Source organism: Crinia signifera, chromosome 8 (assembly GCF_055691185.1).
Source record: "Crinia signifera chromosome 8, ASM5569118v1, whole genome shotgun sequence".
Lineage (NCBI taxonomy): Eukaryota > Metazoa > Chordata > Amphibia > Anura > Myobatrachidae > Crinia > Crinia signifera.
In genome coordinates this window covers 78,678,714-78,702,256 of record NC_139224.1, presented here as the reverse complement: position 1 = coordinate 78,702,256, position 23,543 = coordinate 78,678,714, and the positions used below count along the sequence as shown (strand labels likewise).

The following is a 23,543-nucleotide window of genomic DNA, read 5'->3' as shown; positions in this document are numbered from 1 at the left end:
TGCCTATGTAGTAGGTGGCTGTGTAGGCTTGAATGGCCTTCTGCTGCTCCTCCATGCTCTGCAGCATATAGAGGGTGGAGTTCCAGCGCATCACAACCTCTTGTTTGAGGTGATGGCAGTGCAGGTTCAGGAGTATTTTATGGCGCTCCAGTCTTCGGTAGACAGTGGCAGAATGGCGAAAGTGTCCCGCAATTTTGCGGGCCACTGCAAGCATCTCCTGCACACCCCTGTCACTTTTAAGAAATGCTGCACCACCAAATATATGGTGTGGGCAAAACATGGCAATGTTGGAATTTCCCCATATGTAATGCCCACACAATGTTACTGCTGTTGTCCTATACCACAAATCCCCAGGAGAGTCTTAGTGGGGTAAGCCACTGCTTTATGATTTCCCTCAGTTTCTCTAAGAGGTTGTTGGCACGCAGCAGTGTAGCTAGGTGCCGTGGTGCCCGGAGCAAGGGCATATTTCGCGACACCCCCCCCCCCGGTAATGAATTGGGGGCGTGGCCAACATGTGTTGGCATGTTACATTTGAAAAGAAAAAACTTAAAAAAATCTAAATGGATGAAAGGGTCCATTCTTTTTTTATTATGCAGAAATACAACAGTGAGGTGCAGTAACAAGAAATACAATAACAATAGTGCAGTGCGTAGTATAAATGGGCTAAAAACAATTTGTGAACAGCTGTATGTATGTATCTACATATACACACACGCACGCACGCACGCACGCACACACACACACACACACACACACACATATGCTCACAGATCCCAACGTATTGGAAAAACCAGCACCAGTCCAATTGCAAAAAAATTAATACATGTTTATTGTCCAACAGACAACAAAAAATCAGCCATGATCATGTCAGAATAACAAATACCCAACAGGCTTAATTGAGGCTATACTTAGCATCGTCAGCATAATCAGGCAGCGTCTCCACGACGGCCGTTTCGGTGCCTCCGCACCTTTATCAAGAGGGGTGACCAACCAGCGGGTCCAATCACGTCGCATCGCATGCGATATGATCGCATGAGATGCGACCGGTTTTTTTGTTGTACAATGCCCTAAGATTAAAAAATCGGGCGCCCAGATAATACACAAATACCTTTTGTTCTGTGCAGGGTAAATACTGGCTGCATTATTTTTACACTGCAAATTAGATTTCAGTTTCAACACATCCCACCCAAATTTAACTCTCTCTGCACATGTTACATCTGCCCCACCTGAAGTGCCCATTTTTGTCCATTAGAGAGAAAATTTGCTTTTTAAAGTGAACCAGAATCAGGCCCATAATATAGTTTATAGTTTCTAAAGTGCTGACATATTACACAACACTGCACATTGAGAGGATCACAACACAAGAAAACTATATACATTAATATAAAACACAAAGCAATAACATTACAATCTAGTAGAATTGGAAACACTTCATACATAAGAAAGTAGAACAACAATTGAAGCAACTAGGCTCCCCCAAATGCAATGGAGAGATTTCCACAAAATAAAGTAGACAGCACAGTGCAGCTAATGTGTGTGTGTGTGTGTGGTACCAATTGTGTGTCTTGAGCCAGACTCAAATGGGCACAAGGACAATTTGAAAAACTAGGCCCCAAAGAGCACATAATACCACCCAAAAAAGGAGGTGCAAGATGGAATTGTCCTCCCATCCTTATGTTGCGTCAATAGGACATGCACACTGTCTTTAACAAACCAATCCTTTCAGCGACAGGGTCTGACACAACTGCGGCTGAAATGATTGGTTTATTTGGGCCCCCACAAAAAAAAGAAGCAAATCATCTTTCGGTGTACAAACTGGCTCTAAAAGGGCAAGATGTTGTCCTCATTCTCATTTTCCGATTCCTCACTCCCTTCAGTACGTACATCCTCATCCTGAAAGATTATGAATACATCCATGCTGGAATCCACCATCACATTCTTCATTGAAGAATTGATCATTCATTTTGATTAACATCTTCTTCACATTTTGTGGAAGCAACCTCCTATGCCACTCGCTGACTAGGTTCTCGACCGCACTAAAAACTATTTCAGAGTACACACTGAAGGGAGGACAACTAAGGTGGCCTCAGGTGGCCTCCAAACTGCCTTTTTTTCCTGCCAGTACAGGTATGGACTGCTTGATATGTCTACTTGGATGCTGTCACCAAAGTAATCCTAGACCATTTTTTCAATGGTGACAGCATCCAATGCAGCGACAGTAGACATGCCGGCAATCGTTGGCAGGTCCTTCAGTCTGGACCAGATGTCCAAACTCGCTCCTGCATCACCGCCGGCAGGTTTGGTAAGAAATTTGAGCTGTTTCCTTGCAGCCACAGGTGTGGGAGAAAATTAAGAAGGAGCTGTTGCCATGTCACTGACCACTTCAGATGACAATCTCCTGACCAGCAGGTCTTTGCAACGATGTAGACTTATGTCCGCAGGAAACAGAGACACAACATATGCTTTAAACCGAGGATAGAGCACGGTGGTCAGAATGTATTCCTCTGACATTAATAAAGAAAAGGACCAGTGGGCGCCTTCTGTACACTAAAACAATTTATTAAACAAATAACAAAAGAGCATAAGATAATAAAACAATAAATTTGCATGCATGCAAAACCACAATTATATATTAAAAAGCCATTTTAATGCAATTGCATAGTGGTAAGAATGTAACTTATAGTTACCAAGTCCTGATTGGACAAATTGGTTGCGTGAATTGGATAGATGTTTCAGTCACACGATTGGAGGGATATTTCCCAAAGCACAATTGTGGGGTGGGCGATGATTGGTAAGTCCTCTCAAACAGAACAGATGGTAGGCAAATAGATCCCTTGCTATCTGTCAGATGTGAAGTGACCAATAATGGTTAGTAGTGTTGGTCATTTGATGATAATCGGCACTGTCTCCCACAATCTTCACGGTGTGTGCCAAATTGCTTGGTGTGTACACTTTGCCAATCGCCTTGCGGCGTCAAGTGCTCATCCAGCTACTGCACCGGCCAGCGAGCCGACTGTAGGCTGAAGTGCACAAGCTCCGGCGGGTGTAGACTCCTGTTGGAATTCAGGTGTACACTGCTCCTGTTTGCAATGCCGTTGAACACAGTCCTCCGTATATGCGGCAGCTGCTGGGGAGCGCTCTGTGCCGACTGTGGATGCCTGTAGAGGGGACCAGATTGCCGGGGGGAAGATTCAGCCAGAAATCAAATCTTATGTCACAGATCAGATGCCGTAAGTGTGCCCCTCAGGTCCTCAGCTACCAGTGCTCATAAGACTCCTCACAAAGACGCGTTTCGCCGCGCTCAGGCGGCTTTGTCAATTTAGGAATCGTACAGCAATCTGTACACAGCACGGCACACCTGTCCCTAGCGCTCATATCTTGCTACCACCTCTGACATTAATAGACTGATCACCCCGGTATCCTGGCAAAGCGCATGAAGATCATCATCCACAAGAGCTGCATGCTTTATATAATCGCAGCGCTTTAGCTCCTCCTGCATGTTCTCGAGCTGCTTCTGCAACAGCCTGACCAGGGGAATAACCTGACTCAAGCTGGCAGTGTCGGAACTGACTTTATGTGTGGCAAGTTTAAACAGCTGGAGAGTCTTGCACAACTCGGAAATAGGTCTGCACTGTGCTTGAGTCAGGTGCATCCCCTCTCCTTGTCTCTGCCTATGTCGTAGGTGGCTGTGTAGGCTTGAATGGCCTTCTGCTGCTCCTCCATGCTCTGCAGCATATAGAGGGTGGAGTTCCAGTGCATCACAACCTCTTGTTTGAGGTGATGGCAGTGCAGGTTCAGGAGTATTTTATGGCGCTCCAGTCTTCGGTAGACAGTGGCAGAATGGCGAAAGTGTCCCGCAATTTTGCGGGCCACTGCAAGCATCTCCTGCACACCCCTGTCACTTTTAAGAAATGCTGCACCACCAAATATATGGTGTGGGCAAAACATGGCAATGTTGGAATTTCCCCATATGTAATGCCCACACAATGTTACTGCTGTTGTCCTATACCACAAATCCCCAGGAGAGTCTTAGTGGGGTAAGCCACTGCTTTATGATTTCCCTCAGTTTCTCTAAGAGGTTGTTGGCATTGTGCCTCTTAGTGAAACCGGTGATATGCAACATTGTCTGCCTTGGAACGAGCTGGCGTTCTGGAGATGCTGCTACTGGTGCTGCTGCAACGGAAGGTTATGCATCTACCCAATAGGCTGTCACAGTCATATAGTCCTTAGTTTGCCCTGTACCACTTGTCCACATGTCTGTGGTTATTTGAATAGTGGGTACAACCCCATTTTTCAGGGCACTAAGGAAAATTTTTCAGCAGTCGGGATCCCGACAGTCGTTTACCCCGACGTCGGGATCCCGACAGTCGTTTACCCCGACGTCGGGATCCCGACAGTCGTTTACCCCGACGTCGGGATCCCGACAGTCGTTTACCCCGACGTCGGGATCCCGACAGTCGTTTACCCCGACGTCGGGATACCGACAGTCGTTTACCCCGACAGTCGTTTACCCCGACGTCGGGATCCCGACAGTCGTTTACCCCGACGTCGGGATCCCGACAGACGTTTACCCCGACAGTCGTTTACCCCGACAGTCGTTTACCCCGACAGTCGTTTACCCCGACGGCGGGATCCCGACAGTCGTTTACCCCGACGTCGGGATCCCGACAGTCGTTTACCCCGACAGTCGTTTACCCCGACGTCGGGATCCCGACAGTCGTTTACCCCGACGTCGGGATCCCGACAGTCGTTTACCCCGACGTCGGGATCCCGACGTCGGGATCCCGACAGTCGTTTACCCCGACGTCGGGATCCCGACAGTCGTTTACCCGACGTCGGGATCCCGACTGTCGAAATGCCGACAGCCGGGTGCCCGACGGCCACCCGCTATTTTCCCTCGTGGGGGTCCACGACCCCCATAGAGGGAGAATAGTATAGGTGGCTCACGTAGCGAGCCACTGTGCACGCAGCATGGCGAGCGCAGCGAGCCTGCAAGGGGCTTTATGCGCTCGCCATGCTGTCTGACTCCGGGCAGTCGGGATAATGACTGTCGGGATCCCTACTTTCGGAGTCCCGTACCACACCCATCGCCTGCCTAGTGAAGTGGAATCTAGATGGAATTTGGTATCAGGGACAAAATTCTTCCATCAATTGTCTAAATCCCAATACACTGATGGCCGATACCAGATGCACATCTAACACCAGGGCCGCATTTATCCTCTTTGCCATAGGATGACCGATGTCGTACTTAGTCTTCATTGCAAACAACTGTTGGACAGTCAATTGCTGACGTAGTGGTGTTCCGACTTCCCCTCTGGGGTGATGAATGACTCCCAGCAGCAGCAGTAATAGGCGTAGCACTGCAGGATAGTCTGGAGGAATCCCGGATAAAAGAGAAGTCAGTCATGTCGGTGACATGGCCTGCAGGACTACCTCTGATCCGGATCGAGGAGGAAATTGACGAGGAGTGACTTACTGGCAGGGCCGGTGCTAGGGTGTTCGGCGCCCCCCTGCAAACTAAAAATTTGCGCCCTCAATGCCTGCTGAAGGCGCACAATCAAAAAACACATAATGGGCTTAATAGCAGCAATTCCATATGTAGATATGTAGACATTTTGATTCCCTGTGTTAGAAAACGAATTGGTACCCCCCCACCACACACACATACACCAAAACCAGTGATAGTGATGTAGGCGCGCAGCAAAATTTACACCGTAAATCCTATTACACACGATTGCCACACACCGTAGCGCCCATAACACATTGGCAACCACCATAATTCCTATTACATGTTTTAACCCACTGCAATGCCTATTACACATTATGCCACAAACTTGAGTATAGGAGAGCTGTGAGTAAATGTGAAGAGAAGAGGACTTGACAACAAGAGGGAAGAGGGTCCTGCTCGGAGGAGCTTACAATCTAGGGGAGACAGACAGATTACAAGAGGTACAAGCAAGTGGGTGGTGGCTAGATAGCAGGATATAAACAGACAAGGGGTCGAAATACCAGCTAGTTCATGCAGTGGAAGGGTATGCTTTGATGAATAGGTGAGTTTTCAGTACAGGAGGCACCGTGTCCCGGCAGAAGCAGAGTGCCTTCGGTCTGGCGCCTCTTCAGTGTGCCTTCAGAAGCTTGAGCGCCTCTTCAGTCTGGCGCCTCCCTGCACTGGACTGCTTATGGTCCTAGCCACAGATTCTGAACTAAACAGTGATTTATGAACGAACTTCAGGTGACATATAAGCGAGAATGTCCCTAATTTGCCAAAAGCCTTACCCCTGCTTATTGCAACTATACATAAGACAATTGTTGTCCGGATCTGGATAAAAATAATTCCAGAGCAAAGAGTTGGATTTTTTGATCTTCTGCCCAGGCTTGGCGATGGCCTTTTACATACCACGGACAACAACTGTCTCGCTCATGTCTCATTTAAGAAACCACATCACCATCAGCAGCATCCTCCTCGTCAACTTCCTCTTCAGCGCCAGCTACATCAATACCCTGCTCCTTATGTACAACATTGACACCTTCAATCAAATTCAGGAATTGGGCTGTGGGTGATCCCTCCAGCATATGCAGAGAGTGTGCAAATGGTGGAAGGAGCTACCTCTTTCCGTACAGTGATGGGAAGGTCACGGAACGCAACCTCCAACACCATTGGACTCTTCTTGGGGATTTGCGATACCATGTCTTTAGAAGGCACAGATGTTTGTGTTTTTGATGACAGTTTAACTCTCTTAAATTTTGTAGCGGGGGGGTGGGGGGCTTAGATCATCATGTGAAGCTGAACCACTATTCATGATGAACATAGCTCAGGGTCTTGGCCGTTCGTTGCCACTCTGTGTCGTAAATGGCATATTGACAAGCTTAAGCTTCTCTTCAACCGATTTACATTTTTTTTTTTTTTCTTCAAGTTACTGAACGTGACATTGGGTATCGGCCTTGGCAGACAACATTGATGGCATTTCATGTTCTATGTCATCATGACTAGTGGCAGCAGCTTCAGCACAAGGAGGAAGTGGTTCTTGTTCTTTTGCTAGTTTATCCTCCAAATTTTGGTTATCCATAATCTTTAAAGGCAGTATCATTGGACTGGACTTATGCAGTATAATGGACTTTGACGTCAGTGCCACTGGACTGGACTTGTGCAGCAATATCATTGGACTTTAACGGCAGTATTACTGGACTTTTGCAGCAGTAGCAATGGACTTTAACGCCAGGGCTACTGGACTTGATGCTAATGAGATCAGACAAACATTATTTAGACACAAATCTTTGCATATGCAGTTCAATATAATTGTGGCAGAGAGGATCTCTTCCACAGGGCCAAAGCTAGGTCATACAAGTGGTGCCACCACACAGATCTCTGTTGATAGCACAGTCACTGCTTTACAATCCCTGCATCTGGCTAGGGGATACAGTCACTACGTCACCAACCATTAGGTCACCAACTGAAGGTTGACATGGGTTAGGTCTACAGGTCATTAGGTCGACAGAATCGTTAGTCCGGCATGGGGAAGGCCAACATGTGGTTTTTCCCTTTTTTTTTTTTTTGAACCGACATGTGCTGACGGGCGGTATTTCATGCCCTACTATCCACTAGGGCAGGCATGTTCAAACTATGGCCCACCAGCTGTTGTGAAACAAGTCCCATCATGCCTTTCCAGAGTTTTGCTATTAGGGAATGCTAAAACTATGGCAAGGCATGATGGGACTTGTAGTTTCACAACAGCTGGAGGGCCATAGTTTGGACATGCCTGCACTAGGGTGTGGTGGCAGAATAAAATAGTGTGCCGAGCGTATTGAGGCACCATGCCTTAAGCTTGGTGAGCGTAGCGAGCCAGGCGAGCAGACGCAGTGCCCATGTTGACATTCGGGACAAAAAAGTGAAAAACCTCATGTTGACATTTTGACTGTCGATCTTACCCATGTCGACTTAATGACCTGTCGACCTAACCCATGGCAACCTTAGATGATGACCAGGCCTAGCTAGTAATGTTTTATGTGAATCATTTTCCCTTTGGAGAGGAAGAAAAATTGAAGGTGTCTGCAAAGTTGTTGGTGATAATAGCAGTGGTGGAAAAGCAATGTGCAGTTAGCAAAAGGTTAAATAGAGGAAAACCCAGGTTTGTTCCCTCGGAAAACAAGTGTTTGAATCTGCATAACCAAAGTAGGAAAGCAAAAAAATAAACAAAAGGACAGTTCTAGTGGGTACACACAGTGCGATTTGTCTTGCGATTCAACCAAAATTCGATTGGGATCGATTCAGGATCGTATCGAATGGTACCCAAAATGCAGATCTGTACTATATAGTCTTGCCTGCCAAGACTATTTTTCTATTTGATTTACACTACAAAGGAGCGCGCAGTGGGATCGAATCTGCATCGAATGTAGAAAAAACATTCGATTTTCTTTTCGATTTTGCTTCTAGAAGCAAAATTGAATAGAAAAATAGTGCATATCTCACCATGTGAGATACTCTACTACTACTGTGATACATGTTGGTATTTGTAATCCCAGAGCTGATGTGTTAAGTAAAGTTTTGTTGTTTTGAGAAGATGCCTGCTAAGGCTGATTTAAGAAGGATCAAGGGAAAAGCCCTTGTCAAAATGAGGTCTAAAAAAATGTACTTTCCATACAGGGTGTCATGATGTTGCCCCCCATAAAATGAAAGCAATATATCCCTATTCTGTATTGCTAAAAGCCCCCTAAATCCACCACTGGGGGTCATGTTTTAGCAGTTAGTGATGCCTAACTCCTTCAAAAGGACAATGGCAAAGTGACTGTCTCATGTTCCTTGAATCCCTGCCCAATAGTAGGGGTCCCCATTCATAAAACAGTGGCTACTTAAAGGGGGCCATAAGGTCCCAATAGGCTTTCAAGTGAAATTGGGCCTCAGGTGATGTAGAATTTTACTGTAATGTGAAGCAATTTAGTCTCCAGTGGTCACTTGATATCTATTTGTTACAATATTTTAATTTAAGCTTTATAATGGAAGAATAATTTCAGATGAATAGCACACTATATTATCACCTGCACTGTAATACAAGTCAGGTCTTTCCAGTAAGTCTCCTTCGTGGATAAATGGTTCAATAGGTTCATCTCCATAAAGATACTGCTCCTTTTCATCCATTTGTCGGCTCTCAACCATTTCAAGCCACTGAGAGTTGTGCCAGCGGAATTTCTCACTCTGTATCTTTTTTGCCCATTCTTCATCATATTCCTGCAAGGAAAACTATTAAAGTTTAAATCTATAACAAAGAACATGTGTAGGGAAAAAACACATTGGAATACTATATAACAGGGGTGGGGACCCTTTTTTGTGCCAAGGGCCGTTTGTATGGGGAAAAAATCCTTCGGGGGCCATATGTAAAAATGTCTCTTACAAATTGTCCTGCTGCAGCCGTCCCACGCTCCGGCGGCTGCCGCTGAATAGGACTGACAGTCTCCGGGTGCTGTTGATTAAGAGGAATCTCGCGAGAACTACCGACCTATCGCTAGAATTCCCCTGTACTTGACTCCCGGCAAAGCCGCTGTGCGGGTGGGAGGGCCACTCAGACCGGCTACGGGGGCCGCATATGGCCCCCGGGCCTGAGGTTCCCCACCCCTGCTATATAATATGGTCAGTTTAATTTTTGTATGTCCAACTTGAACACCTTCATTAATGCATGGAAATAATTTACAATATCAAAATCTAAAAAACTCATTTGGAACCAGAATTCTCATTTTCCAATTTTTTCCTTTTCAGAAATAAAATACAAGATGGGCAAAAATGAGGCATTTTAACTTACCGCTATAATATCAAGGGTGTTATCACACACTTTTCGGATCTCTGCATTTTTATCATGCATTAAATCTATCAAATAAGCAGGAGCCTCTTCAATGGAGGGATTAAGGAAAATACATAAAATGGTCTGTTTTTTCTTTCATAGAGAACAAAAAATATGATTAACTACATGGGCCGGACTGGCCATCTGGTCACACAGGGCTGAGCGATCACTTGCACTGCAAGACCAGGCCCCCTGATTTATAGTATAACCCCTCAGCCATTTTTAAAAAGTGGAATCTGCATGGAGGAAAGACATCTGAAAACGGCTGAGATTGAATAGATGTGCATCAATATTTCCGACTGTTGGAAATATTGGCTCATTGAATACCCCAATAGTCAGGATTGAGCTGCATGTACAGACAACAGGGGAAGTCGCTGACTGTGTGTATGTACCTTAAGATACCCACTTTTAGTGCCATCCTTAAAACACCAATATCGGTCGCTCAACCCAAATTTGAGTTTGGGATCAATCTTCCTGAAATGTTCACCCTTGTTTCTTCTTCAGCACCCTGGTAGATGGCAGAAGATTTTTCCATCCATCCTTCCTTCAGTTACATAGGTATGCCAGTACCGTATGCTGAAAAACAGGCACATACCATGGTCTTCCCACCTCCAAACTTCACTGTTGGTATGGTGTATTTGGGTTGATTTGCAGTGCCAATCCTACTCCAAACATGGGGCCAAATGTAGTAGGGTGTGAGAATCAGAAACTGAGAGATTTTGGGAGAGTTTTCCCATTCTTTTAAAGTGGCTATCATTTACACAGCAAAATCAGGTTGATTTTGCCATGTAATTAATTGCCGCTTTAAAAAAGTGGAAAACCGCTCCAAAAATCTCTCATTTTCTGATTCTCACACCTTATTACATTTGGCCTATGGTGTGTATTATGGCATCCAAAGAGTTACATTTTGTTCTCATGTGACCAATGGCCTCTTGTGTGTTGAGCGTGTATACAGGCCATGGCAGCTGAGTACCTGCTAATTCCACATCTTTCTGAATCTCTCCACAAGTGGTCCTTGGCTCTTGGACAACTTTTTTGTTACATATTTTCACTCAGAAATCTTGCAAAGAGCTTCTGGTCGTATCTAATGTATGATTCAAAACTGTTCACTAAGCTGCGTATACTCATCAGTGAAAACAGAGTTTTATTTCAGGTGGAGATGACCGAAGAGGGAGCGGACGCTGATGTCATGTGACATCAGCTGCCCAGCCCGAGCAGGCATCTGTGGTCCAAGGGGAACGCCCAGCATTTTCTTGGGGACGCCCTTGAAACACCCAGCGTTTCCCTGCTCCAGCTCTATGTCCACACCACATAAAAGGGGTTTCCACATGCACATAAACATGCATGCGCAAACCTCAAACATCAGGGAAGAGGCCGACTTGGCCCCTTAATTGAGAAGCACTCTTGCTCTACAGTTGAATACTTGCAATTTCTGGGCAGTAATTTTTGGCTATGGTAGAGGATCGGCTTCTCCTCGCCAATGCCGTTCTTTCCCGGGGTTTGCACATGCTTTGGTAGGTCGACACAAGCATTAGGTCGACAATGGCAAGGTTGACAGTCAAAAGGTGGAAGTGCGTTTTTCATATTTTTGCCCCGAATGTCGACATGGGCAACATGAATACTGTCAAAGTGAAATGAGTCCCTTACATGACTCGCTGCTCTCAGCATGCTTCGGGCACACTATTTTGTTCTCCCACCATGCCATAATGGATGGTAGGGCATGAAATACCGCCTGTGGGCACGTTGGCTAAAAAATGAAAACATGAAAAACTCATGTCAACCTTTTGACATTGTCGACCTAATGCTTGTGTCGACCTTCCAACCCTGCCGACTTTAGCCATGTCAACCTATTTCAGGTGTCCACTTTCCAAAGCATGTCAACCTAAACAGGGTCAACTTAGTGACCGTATCCCCTCTATACAGGGGCTCACATTATAAAGATACTAGATTTAAGGCTACTTTAAGCAGCAATTTAATTTATTTTTCCTTTTTAACAAATTTTCTTCCCCACCCTTTAAATAACAAGTAATAATTTGAGGACATTTTAAAAATGTAAATGCTACTCATTGTTCTTCTGATAATATAATATATAGGCAATTATGGCTGCAACAGACTCACATATCTCAGTAGGTCATGTGAAGGAAGAGTCAAACTGTTCAGAATTTGACTACCAGACATAGACACAATCGGTGTATTATAAAGATATTATACGCTAACAGTCTAAAAGCTCCCTGTTAAAATGGAGCTGAAAGGGGTGTTCCAAAGCTGCTCTGCTCACTACACCAAATGCTAAGTGACAGTAGTTGACATGCAAACACATAACAGTGTAATAATCAGCAGAATTATCATTCAGTAAAATACGTTTGAAAAAACAAACTAACAAGATGAGGTAATGACCAAGCGGTTTCCTATAGTCTGTCACAATGATTTCTGTTAATACAATATTGAAAAATGAGAATTCGTTTTTTTTTTTAAGTATTCACCTTAAATGTAAATTACATTTATGCGGTGTATTTCTAGATGAAAATGAACACTGGCTTAAGGTATGAAAAAAAAATTAACCCTAGAGTGAATGTGTGTGCGTGTACATGTGTTAGGGAATTTAGATTGAATGTTCAACTATTCTTTGTAAAGCACTAAGGAATGTGTGTGTGCTATATAAATAATGGTTAATAATAATTAAGATAAAAAGGATACGTGTTTCTTTTATGATGACATCCCTTGTTGCTTGGTGGAAAACCATTTGGTAAAAGACGTAAACAATTTGGCATACAAACTCATCATCTTCTTGCTGGGCTGTAAAGGAGAACAACTATTTAATTATATTTACAAACCATATTTGGCATACTAGAATACCATGTCTACATAAAAAACATAATTTATCTTTGGTTTTTACACTTTTGTGTTTTTCTCAGTTCAATTTCAATTTGTACTGATTTTTTTTACTTTCTGCAGAATGCTACAGATGAAAAAAAGAAACAAACTTGAAATTGCAATAAAGGAAATTATAACCGTCTTACAAAAAGAACTTGCCCCTATATCTTTATCTACATCTAATGTACATTAACAAACCTTAAGTAGTATGCGGCTTATCTTAACACCTGTTGAAAATTATTATGTACTGCAAACATCAATCGCATATGTTTGTTTCCAATTAATGCTAATGCTATAATTTATTTTACAAATTAAAATACATTGTGGATTTTAAAGCATCATAAAAATCTGTATTTCAGTGTACAAATTCAGAATATCACAAAAAAGTGTAGAAATAAAAAAAATAATGTGGAATACTACTAATATTGTAGAAACAAAAAAGGGCAATTTATGTGATTTTATTTAGAATAATGTTAACACTTACCATTCAGTAGCTCAATAAGTGCTGGAATAATTCCAGATTTTGCCAGTAGGGCAGCACAGGAGTCATCCATGGACACAGTTCCTATCATTATAACCACTTCCAGCACAAGATCATCCTCTGCAGATCCTGAATCAAACAAGTGAAAACAGTTGAAAATAAAACTGACTGAAAAGACTGATACAAAGATTATAAAGAGAAATCCTGCATAAAATGAGTGAACTAACATACAGCAACTTAAACAATTACAAAACAGAAAAAATTATTGTATTTCAAAACGTTGTGCTAAAAGCTGCCCCTTAAGGCACATACACACTAGGCGACTTTGAGCTGAAAGCCGCTCAAAACTGCCTGTCCATACCAGTGTGTATGGACCTTTAATTCTCTTTAGTTCTGGAAAAACAGGTTTACACTGATGTTCATCATTGTGAATGGGGAATTGCCACTTCTTGATCTTGATCCACATCATTAATTTACACTTCTATGAACACTTCTTTTCTGAAAGATTTTTTGTGACTTTACTACACATTGTTTGTTTACAATTTCTGCTTCATATACACTAAGGAGATAATCTTTCCGACTGAAAAATGTAATTCAAGAAAAAAATCTCTGGGACATTTACACCATCAACATCACGAGGGATGTATTGTATAATTTTTTTTAATGTATTATTGTAGATTACGTGCCTAAGTTTGTTTCTATTGTTTATTTTTGTTGTACAACTTCAATAATTACAATTGTAAAACTAGAGCAGTAAATGTTACGCAACATGCACGGCACATTAGAAATAAAGTGTGGGTTACAATACGGGGTGTATTCAATGCCTATGGCGAGCTGTGACAGCGAGCACTGCTGATAGCTTACCTTCACAGCTCACAGGTCAGTATTCAACTGACTCACTCACCGTTTCGAATTCCCTGGGTTTTGCCAGCGAGATGGAAACGGCAAATGTGTGGCCATCAAAAAATGGCGAGGGTTGCCGTTACATGCAGCAGGCTGACTTCATTAGCAGCGGACCTTGCCGTTCGGGGAATCCTCGCCGGCGAGGATTCCAACAGTACATAGAATAGGGTGAGGGGCCGGTGAGGGGTTAGATGGTAAGGATGGCTTGTTTTTGGTGATTCTCGATGGAAACCAGTCGCCCTCGCCACAGAACCTCACTCTCCGGTCGCATTGATTACTGTGAAGATAGTCTCAATGGAATGGTGAGCCAGTATGGTCCTCTTAGGAATCACTGAGAAGTTATAAAAGCACACTCATTATATGGAAAATGTGTGGAGAAGTAAAAATGATAACTGTAGTTATCATTTATACTTCTTTTCACTGCTAGGTTGAAACAAAACTATGAAACATCCCACAAAAAAAAAAAAAATCAAGTGGACAAATATATTACCTTACTAACTTATTTAGCACATCACATTGGAGGAGAGATGTATCAAACCTTCTAAATAATGGAGAAGAGGACATGTGGAGAATTTGCATACTGGCAGAAATCGCTATTGGGCTGTTTCTGCACTTCTGTGCAAGTGTGAGCCTAAATCACAGACAGTAGCGGTTTCAGAGCCGGAATATTTAGCTATTTTGCAGGACATCACAGGGAGGGACCCAGCAAGCGAAACAGCCTTGCCCTCATAGCCTAGCGCCAGCAGTTTCGGCTTGTACCTCTCAGTTAATAGAATGAACTTAATAAATGTTAGCTAGAATCTGAATGGTTGCTCATCCTTTCTTAAAGAGTAATACATTTTCCCCATACGTATCTGTCTGTGTGCTTCACATACCTAAGGATACTGGTGGTGGTCTTGTTGTAAACCCATTCCGGTACCGTTAGCTCCTGGGATCCTTACTCCTACAGACATGTATACAGGTAATGCCCCGACAGCTGTTTACTCACAAGCAAGTCCCCAGGTCCGGAGCCCCCAGTAACCCTGCACCCATATACTATCTAAACCCATAAGCCAGACACAACCTCGGCAGTTACGACAATAAGAACACCGTTGCCACGTACTATCCGGCCCACAACAAGGCTCAGGAATTAATCTCACCAAAGGGCGAGAGTAGTAGGACGCCACACTCCAGCAACAACTTGCGGTTTTTAAGATTCGGGGGAAATTTACTAGGATTACGGCTGATCCTTGGTACAATAGGCCCAAAAATATGACCTAAGAATTCGGCAATTTACAAAGTTGACGAATTCTTAGGATTTGTATTTTCTGATGGAGAAGTGATTCGTATTTGGTTGCCAAGTTTCCTGGCAGTGAAATACTGACAAGCACGAAGTTTGCACGGGGCTTCTCTGTGTACAAAATAGAGAAGTAATGAAATTATTATAAAAAACTGCATGAGTTCCCCCCATGAGTATAAACGGCCCTGGGAACTTTGAGCCTGTGCTGTTTGCAGAAATTCGGCTGAAGTTGCCATTTGTAAAAACGGCAAATCAGCTGAATTTGGCTGATAGTAAATTAGCCGAAAGTAGTAAATTAGCCGAAATTAGCCGAAATTATCCGGCACTCAGACAAAACTTGAACACTTGAACGGGTGCCCCCAGTATATACCGCACAAAGTCTTGTTTGCCCAGCAATTACATAAACCAATTTTCAAAGTGGCACTCACGTTACTGAAGAATAGACAAGGACTACTGTAGTTAGGTCATCTACAGTACGTTTCGGTTATTTATTAACCGTCATCAGGATACAGTGTATACAAATGTAAGTTACCTTAAATAGAAGAACACCCTGTGGATTCAGTCTGACGGACCAACCACGCTGACGCCGCTCAATTGTGGTGGCGGGATAGCGATACGGTGTCTTAGACAAGACACAAAGTAACCGCTAGCGCAACATAAACGGTCGCTATGATACACAGCGTCCGCGGCGCTCATAGACTACTGATTGTACGTGTCGGCACAAATGTCGATCAGTCAGACCAAAGAGATTTATATCAAATAAGTGACATGCATATATATTACAGTGTAAAGCATATAATTAAAAAAAGAAAGTGCAACATCTGCAAATCAATATACAAGTAGAGAACACAAAAATAAATCATGTGTATATGTGATAAAAATCAAACACACACAATGAATCATTAGGGATGCGTTAAATATGCATATCAATTAATAAAGAGAAATTACAGATAGTCAAATACACATAGGGGGGAATTTACTAAAGGAAATTTAAAAAAAAATAGGTGTATTTGTATCCAGAAATACACTTATTTTTGACATTTACTATACCGAAAATACGGCAATTCGTAGTCGTATTGATGTGCTATCAATACGAATATGAATTGCCGTATTTTCGGGATAGTAAATGTAAAAAATAAGTATTTCTGTATACAAATACACCTATTTTTTACAAATTTCCTTTAGTAAATTTCCCCCATAATGTTTTAAGAAATTACTAAAGATGTATGCCAGTCGGCTGCATAAATGTAATCCTTGATCAGTTATCTAAGGCATTATGTACTAAACTTTACAGATGGCAAGTAAGTGACAGATACTCATTCAGCCCTTTCGGACTGATGGTATCCATTCTAGCAATCCACAAGCTTTCCAATTTTAACAGAGCTTTATTGCGGTCACCTCCTCTTTTCATAGGAGGTACGCAATCAATCATACGATATTTAAGACTATTCAAAGGATGTTTATGAGCCATAAAATGGCGTGCAACAGGTTGCTCACTAGAGCCACTAATAAGGGCTGCTTTTATCGCAGAGCGATGGGCGGCCATCCGCTCCTTGAATTTACATTGGGTCTTTCCAATGTAGGAAAGCCCACAGGGGCACATTATTTGATATACAGTATATGAACTATTACAATCAAATCTGTGTTTGATTTTGTACATTTTCCCTGAGTATGGATGGAAAAATTGATCTCCTGTTATTAATTATTTGCACATAACACATGAGCATCTGAAACATCCCATTCTATTTTTGGTCAAAAAGGTTTCACGTTCTCTTTTATCAAAGCCTGTAATGTCGGATTTGACAAGATAATCTCTTAAATTTTTGTTTCTTTTGTAGCAGGGCATGATTGAATGGTCAGTGAGACCAATTGAAGGATCCGTTTTAATCATTGGCCATGATTTCTTTATGGCCCTAGTGATGTCTTCAGATTGAGTATTATATCTAGAGACAAAAGGTAAATGTTTATTCAATGTTTTCTTATCCTGCTGTTTAAGAAGCTGCTCTCTAGGGATTGCTAATGCCTTGGATTTATTTTTTAATAATTCTTTTTTGTCGTAACCTCGATCACAACAATTATCAATAAATTCATCAATTTGTATACCTGCTTTAATGGGGTCACTATTAATGCGACACATTCTCACCATCTGGGAATATGGTAATCCTGCTTTTAATTTAATAGGATGGCAACTTGTTTTATGCAGGAATGTATTCCTGTCTGTGTTTTTGGAATGGACCGTAGTGGAAATAATACCCTCATCGCAAATCACCAGGACATCTAGAAAACTAATTTGATGCTGTTGCATATTGATGGAAAATTTGACTGTACTTGAAGATGCATTTTGTTTATCTATGATCGACATCAGTGCTTCCTTGGAGTCATTCCAAATTATAAACAAATCATCGATAAATCGACAAAAGAAAATAATTTTAGATCTTATAGCCGGATCTGAGAAAAAAATATATTTTTCGACATCAAACATAAAGCAATTAGCATAGCTGGGGGCCACAGAGCTACCCATAGCACACCCAGCTTGCTGTAAATAATATTTACCATCAAATAAAAAATAATTTTTGGTAAGAACAAAGGTAAGCAACTGTAATAGAAATTCAACAAAAGCAGAAGTAATGTTATCACTTTTCATAAGGATATTTCTGACCGATCTTATGCCCAATTGATGAGGGATTACTGTGTAAAGACTTGTAACATCTAAACACACAAGCCATGCCCCTGTGGGTATTGTACCTGCCATTTTTAATTTAATCAAAAAGGTCGTGGTATCTAATAAATAGGATTCTTCTTGTTGGATCAAAGGTTGTAACACAGAATCAACCATTACTGAACCCGGTTGAAAGAAGCGACCCACGGGCCGAGATGATCGGGCGTCCTGGGGGAGGGGTTAAACCCTTATGAATTTTAGGGAGAGTATACATGAGGGGGGTAATAGGAAACTCCGGGAGTAGAACATCGAACAGTTCTTCAGTAATAACTTTCATATCCCGGGCTTGTACCAAAAATTCATGAAGTTCTTTTTTGAAAGAAATAGTAGGATCTCCCTGTAGCAACAAGTAATTTGTAGTGTCCGATAACTGACGATATATTTCACTTTTGTAGTCTGTTAGATCTTGGAGCACGATGGCGCCGCCTTTGTCGGCAGGTCTTATGATTAGGTTTTTGTTATCTGATAACCTTTTAATCGCATATCAATTAATAAAGAGAAACTACAGATAGTCAAACACACATAAAGTTTTAAGAAATTACTAAAAATGTATGCCAGTCGGCTGCATAAATATAATCCTTGACCAGTTATCTAAGGCATTATGTACTAAACTTTACAGATGGCAAGTAAGTGACAGATACTCATTCAGCCCTTTCGGACTGATGGTATCCATTCTAGCAATCCAAAAGCTTTCCAATTTTAACAGAGCTTTATTGCGGTCACCTCCTCTTTTCATAGGAGGTACGCAATCAATCATACGATATTTAAGACTATTCAAAGGATGTTTATGAGCCATAAAATGGCGTGCAACAGGTTGCTCACTAGAGCCACTAATAAGGGCTGCTTTTATCGCAGAGCGATGGGCGGCCATCCGCTCCTTGAATTTACATTGGGTCTTTCCAATGTAGATCTCTTTGGTCTGACTGATCGACATTTGTGCCGACACGTACAATCAGTAGTCTATGAGCGCCGCGGACGCTGTGTATCACAGCGACCGTTCATGTTGCGCTAGCGGTTACTTTGTGTCTTGTCTAAGACACCATAGCGCTATCAGGCCTCCACAATTGAGCGGCGTCGGCGTGGTTGGTCCGTCAGACTGAATCCACAGGGTGTTCTTCTGTTTAAGGTAACTTACATTTGTATACACTGTATCCTGATGACGGTTAATAAATAACCGAAACGTAGATGACCTAACTACAAAAGTCCTTGTCTATTCTTCAGTAACGTGAGTGCCACTTTGGAAATTGGTTTATGTAATTGCTGGGCAAACAAGACTTTGTGCGGTATATACTGGGGGCACCCGTTCAAGTATTCAAGTTTTGTCTGAGTGCCGGATATATCACTTTGCTATATTTGGATATATTGCTTGGGACATGTGTTTTAAGTGATTGTTCTATCAAGGCACCTCTACGATATTGTGTTCCAGGAATCACCCGCTGGTATAAGGGACTATTTCCACTCTACATCTGTGCAATCAACTATAGGGTGTGGACACAATTGTGGCTGCTTTATGTGAATGGACTTCACTATGGCAGAAATAACAGGAGATGAAATTCCCTTTAACCCTCTACTTTTCTCTGTCAGTGACACCTTTGGGTTCTCTGATACCGATATTGAAGGTATACTGAATAAACAATGTTTGAGTGATGCAGCAGAGAGTACACCTGCTGATCTAATCTTCCGTGAGCTTACCAATCTAAAAAAGAAGGAAGTGGACTTTTTGGATCATGCCATATCGCTAAGCGATTATTATAAATCTAAAAAAATCCCACGGGGGTTTCGCATTAAAAACTGCCCCACAATTGGCAGATATGATCCAGCCTTCTGTAAAAAATGGATAGGTATTTTAAATCGCTGTTCATATGACCTAATCTTGTTAGTGATAGACCAGTCAAACAAAGAACTGGCTATCCTACAAGAGAAAATTGAATCATATGGAAAAAATCCATTTGCCTGCATTGTCCATAGATACTGAAACAGATTGGATCGATAAATTGAACAGGTCGATTGCTACACATAAGAAAGATTTGATCAGATTCAAGAAAGAAAAACTTCATAAAGTAGAGCTTGATTATGAACATCATCGTGTGTACTCCTGGCTGACTGGGGCTCCCCAAGGCGAACAACGTCGGGTACCCCATAATAAGAAATACTGGCAGAACAGGAACCGCTTTGACACAGATTCATCTCAAGATCTCAACAGCTCGGCCAGTGGCTCAGACTCTAAAGGCAAAAGAAACAAATATAAGGGTGCCCCTTTGGATCCATTGCCCAGAATTACACGCAAAAACGCTACTGGAGTGAGAGAAGAACAAGGGGCCTTATTTTGGTTCATTCTTTCTGACAAAATCCTTCTTAGATGGGCAAAACCATGTGCACTGCAGGTGGGGCAGATGTAACATGTGCAGAGAGAATTAGATTTGGGTGGGGTTTTACTTCAAAGTGAGATCTATATTGCAGTGTAAAAATAAAGCAGTCAGTATTTTCCCTGCACAGAAACAAAATTACTCACCCAAATCTAATTCTCTCTGCACATGTTACATCTGCCCCCCCTGCAGTGCACATGGTTTTGTCCATCTAAGAAGGATTTTGTCAGAAAGAATGAACCAAAATAAGGCCCAAGGAGAGGTGGCCAAGGGAAAAGGCAGAGGAAGAGGGAACAAACCTCCACTGCCACAGAAGAATTAATCTTAAATTTATCGTCCTATGACTTATCGGATTGTGAAACCAGCCTGCTGCAAAAAGGGTTATCCTTTGTACCGTCGGTGCCTATGGATGACTTTGAATGGCAAATTGATGAATTCAAACTAGTGCGGCAATTGAAATGAAAGGAATATTACCACAATAAACCAGCAACAACATCTGCACTAGTGGTTAAACCTAGTATACCTCTGCAAATGAAAAAATTTAAACCCAGCTCAACTTTTGATCCCCACTCTACCAATGCCTCTATCAGGACTTTTGGGCGAATGGTAAATCAGGATGTGAAACGTATTTCTGCATCACGTAAATCTACACAGAATTATTCTAATCTATCTAAATTGGAGCGTTGTGCGATTAAAAGGTTATCAGATGACAAAAAACCTAATCATAAGACCTGCCGACAAAGGCGGCGCCATCGTGCTCCAAGATCTAGCAGACTACAAAAGTGAAATATATCGTCAGTTATCGGACACTACAACTTACTTGTTGCTACAGGGAGATCCTACTATTTCTTTCAAAAAATAACTTCATGAATTTTTGGTACAAGCCCGGGATATGAAAGTTATTACTGAAGAACTGTTCGATTTTCTACTCCCGGAGTTTCCTATTACCCCCCTCATGTATACTCTCCCTAAAATTCATAAGGGTTTAACCCCTCCCCCAGGACGCCCGATCATCTCGGCCCGTGGGTCGCTATTTCAACCGGCTTCAGTACTGGTTGATTCTGTGTTACAACCTGGTCCTAAGGACGAGCAGTCATCCAACACATATGAAAACATTGCTTAGGGTCCGTACCCTTACTACGGTGTCTTTCCTGCATACCTCCAACGGTTTTTGCGCCACTCAACCCCTTTCTTCGTTATGCCGAAGAGCAACAAGAAGCAACAGGGGGCGGATGTAACCCAAAGCCTTAAAAAATACGCTTTCTCCTCGGACAAACCTCCAGCTGACTCCACTCCTTCACTTTTAGACGCCTCGGACTCTGAGGATTCCGACCACTCCCCTCTAACCCGAAAAGACCTACATTCCTTCTTCCGAGAGATTCAGGAGACAAGAAAATCAGTACAAGCCGTGCAATCCGAGGTTCGTACAGCAATTAACTCTATGAAAGCGGACCTAAACGACTCGGGCTCCAGAACTGACCACCTTGAATCAAAAACAGATGAGATCGTTACCGCTCAACAAGATCTAGGTGATGACCTCCAAGCATTAAAACAGGAGGTGCAAGACATAAAGGACCGCCAGGAAGATCAAGACAACAGAGCGAGACGTAATAATCTCCGCATCAGAGGTATTCCAGAAGAGGTGGAGCTCACCTCTCTAAACGACTATCTCAAAAAATTATTCACATACATTTCCCCGTCTACTCCTGAAGATCATCTTTTACTGGATAGAGCCCACAGGGGTCTCCGCCCCCGCTCTCAAGATTCCACTCAGCCTAGAGATGTCATACTACGCTGCCACTACTACACAGCCAAAGAAGACATCATGAGAGAATCCAGGAAAATGCCAAATCTACAATTCCAAGGCCACACACTTCAAATTTACCAGGACTTGGCACCGGCTACTCTTCTCAAAAGGAAAGACTTTAAACTGATTACCTCAATCCTCCGTGAAAAGGGTATTCGGTATAGATGGGGATTTCCTTTTCGTATTCTTGTATGGCATCAAAGTCGTCTACACTCAGCCAAATCGCTGGAGGAAGCTAAACAACTCTTAATCAACTTGGAATGCCCTCTACCTTCATTGATGTCTACCCCTCCACCTCAACCACGTAACGCTTCATCGTCAGACCCGTCTGTCACCCCGAGACTTGAACCTTGACTGGACGAAGATACCGAATTCCAGAACGGCCTCATCGGTACATTCACCGACCTGAGACTAACAGACATTACATCTATGTATCACTTTCCTTTTCATCCTCAGGATGAAATTTATGAAGGGTCTGGTAAAGTATTATTCCATACTGTTTATACTTTTCCATGTTGCCAATAATGTATCTTACCAAGGCCCCAATACCGTTAGACATAATTACCATTGGAAGTTGTCTTAAAAATACTATTTTTACATACAGCTTTAATGTTCTCCCTATGTTATCGAGGAACTAGTTATTTTAACTTTTCACTAGTTTTCATTGTTTTCCAATTACAAATTGGACCCGGGGTAATAGCCCCTTCTACATTCACCCGACAGGATGTCGGCAGATGGCCCAGGCCATGCCCCTCCCATTGGGCGCTGTGCCCACGGTCGGTCACGGTCACTAGGTGGCACTCCCTTTTCCTCCCCCGACCGACATGCTAGACCAGAGTTACATTCCTCTGGTCCCCAACTTCCCCCTATCCCCCTCATTACGAAATACCTCCCCCCCATTCCTTTAGTCTGTTCTTATTCTTTTGGACGATTGTTTAATGCAGAGTCGATATACTATCTCTCTATACATTATTTATGCATGGTCCCATATGTTAAATGTGGATTTCGAGGGTTCACGAACAGCATCCCATTCTTAATATTCCATGGCTCTTAAAATCCTTTCCTTAAATGTTAAGGGTTTAAACACCCCTACTAAACGAACAAAACTCTTCATTACCCTTAAGCAATCCAAGTGTGACCTAGTTTTTTTGCAGGAGACCCATTTTAAGAAAGCTCTCCACCCAGAGTTAAAATCAAAATATTATCCTCTTACTTTTCATGCCTGTGATTCCAAACAAAAGAAAAGGGGCGTCTCCATCCTGTTAGCCTCCCATCTTACATTTG

The 23,543-nt window shown here is 42.6% G+C and overlaps 1 protein-coding gene across 4 annotated transcripts in view; it reads right to left on the bottom strand.

Annotated features, from left to right (window-relative positions):
* The window catches only part of KIFAP3 (kinesin associated protein 3), a 250,868-nt gene that overhangs the window by 38,416 nt on the left and 188,909 nt on the right, over window positions 1-23,543 (bottom strand). For all 4 annotated transcript variants that reach the window (XM_083156696.1, XM_083156699.1, XM_083156698.1 and 1 more), the window contains 4 exons: window positions 13,189-13,314; window positions 12,528-12,626; window positions 9,792-9,877; window positions 9,034-9,223 (listed from right to left, as the gene is read on the bottom strand). In XM_083156696.1, coding sequence (XP_083012822.1) covers window positions 9,034-9,223; window positions 9,792-9,877; window positions 12,528-12,626; window positions 13,189-13,314 — 501 coding nt within the window. The remainder of the gene's footprint in view (window positions 1-9,033; window positions 9,224-9,791; window positions 9,878-12,527; window positions 12,627-13,188; window positions 13,315-23,543) is intronic.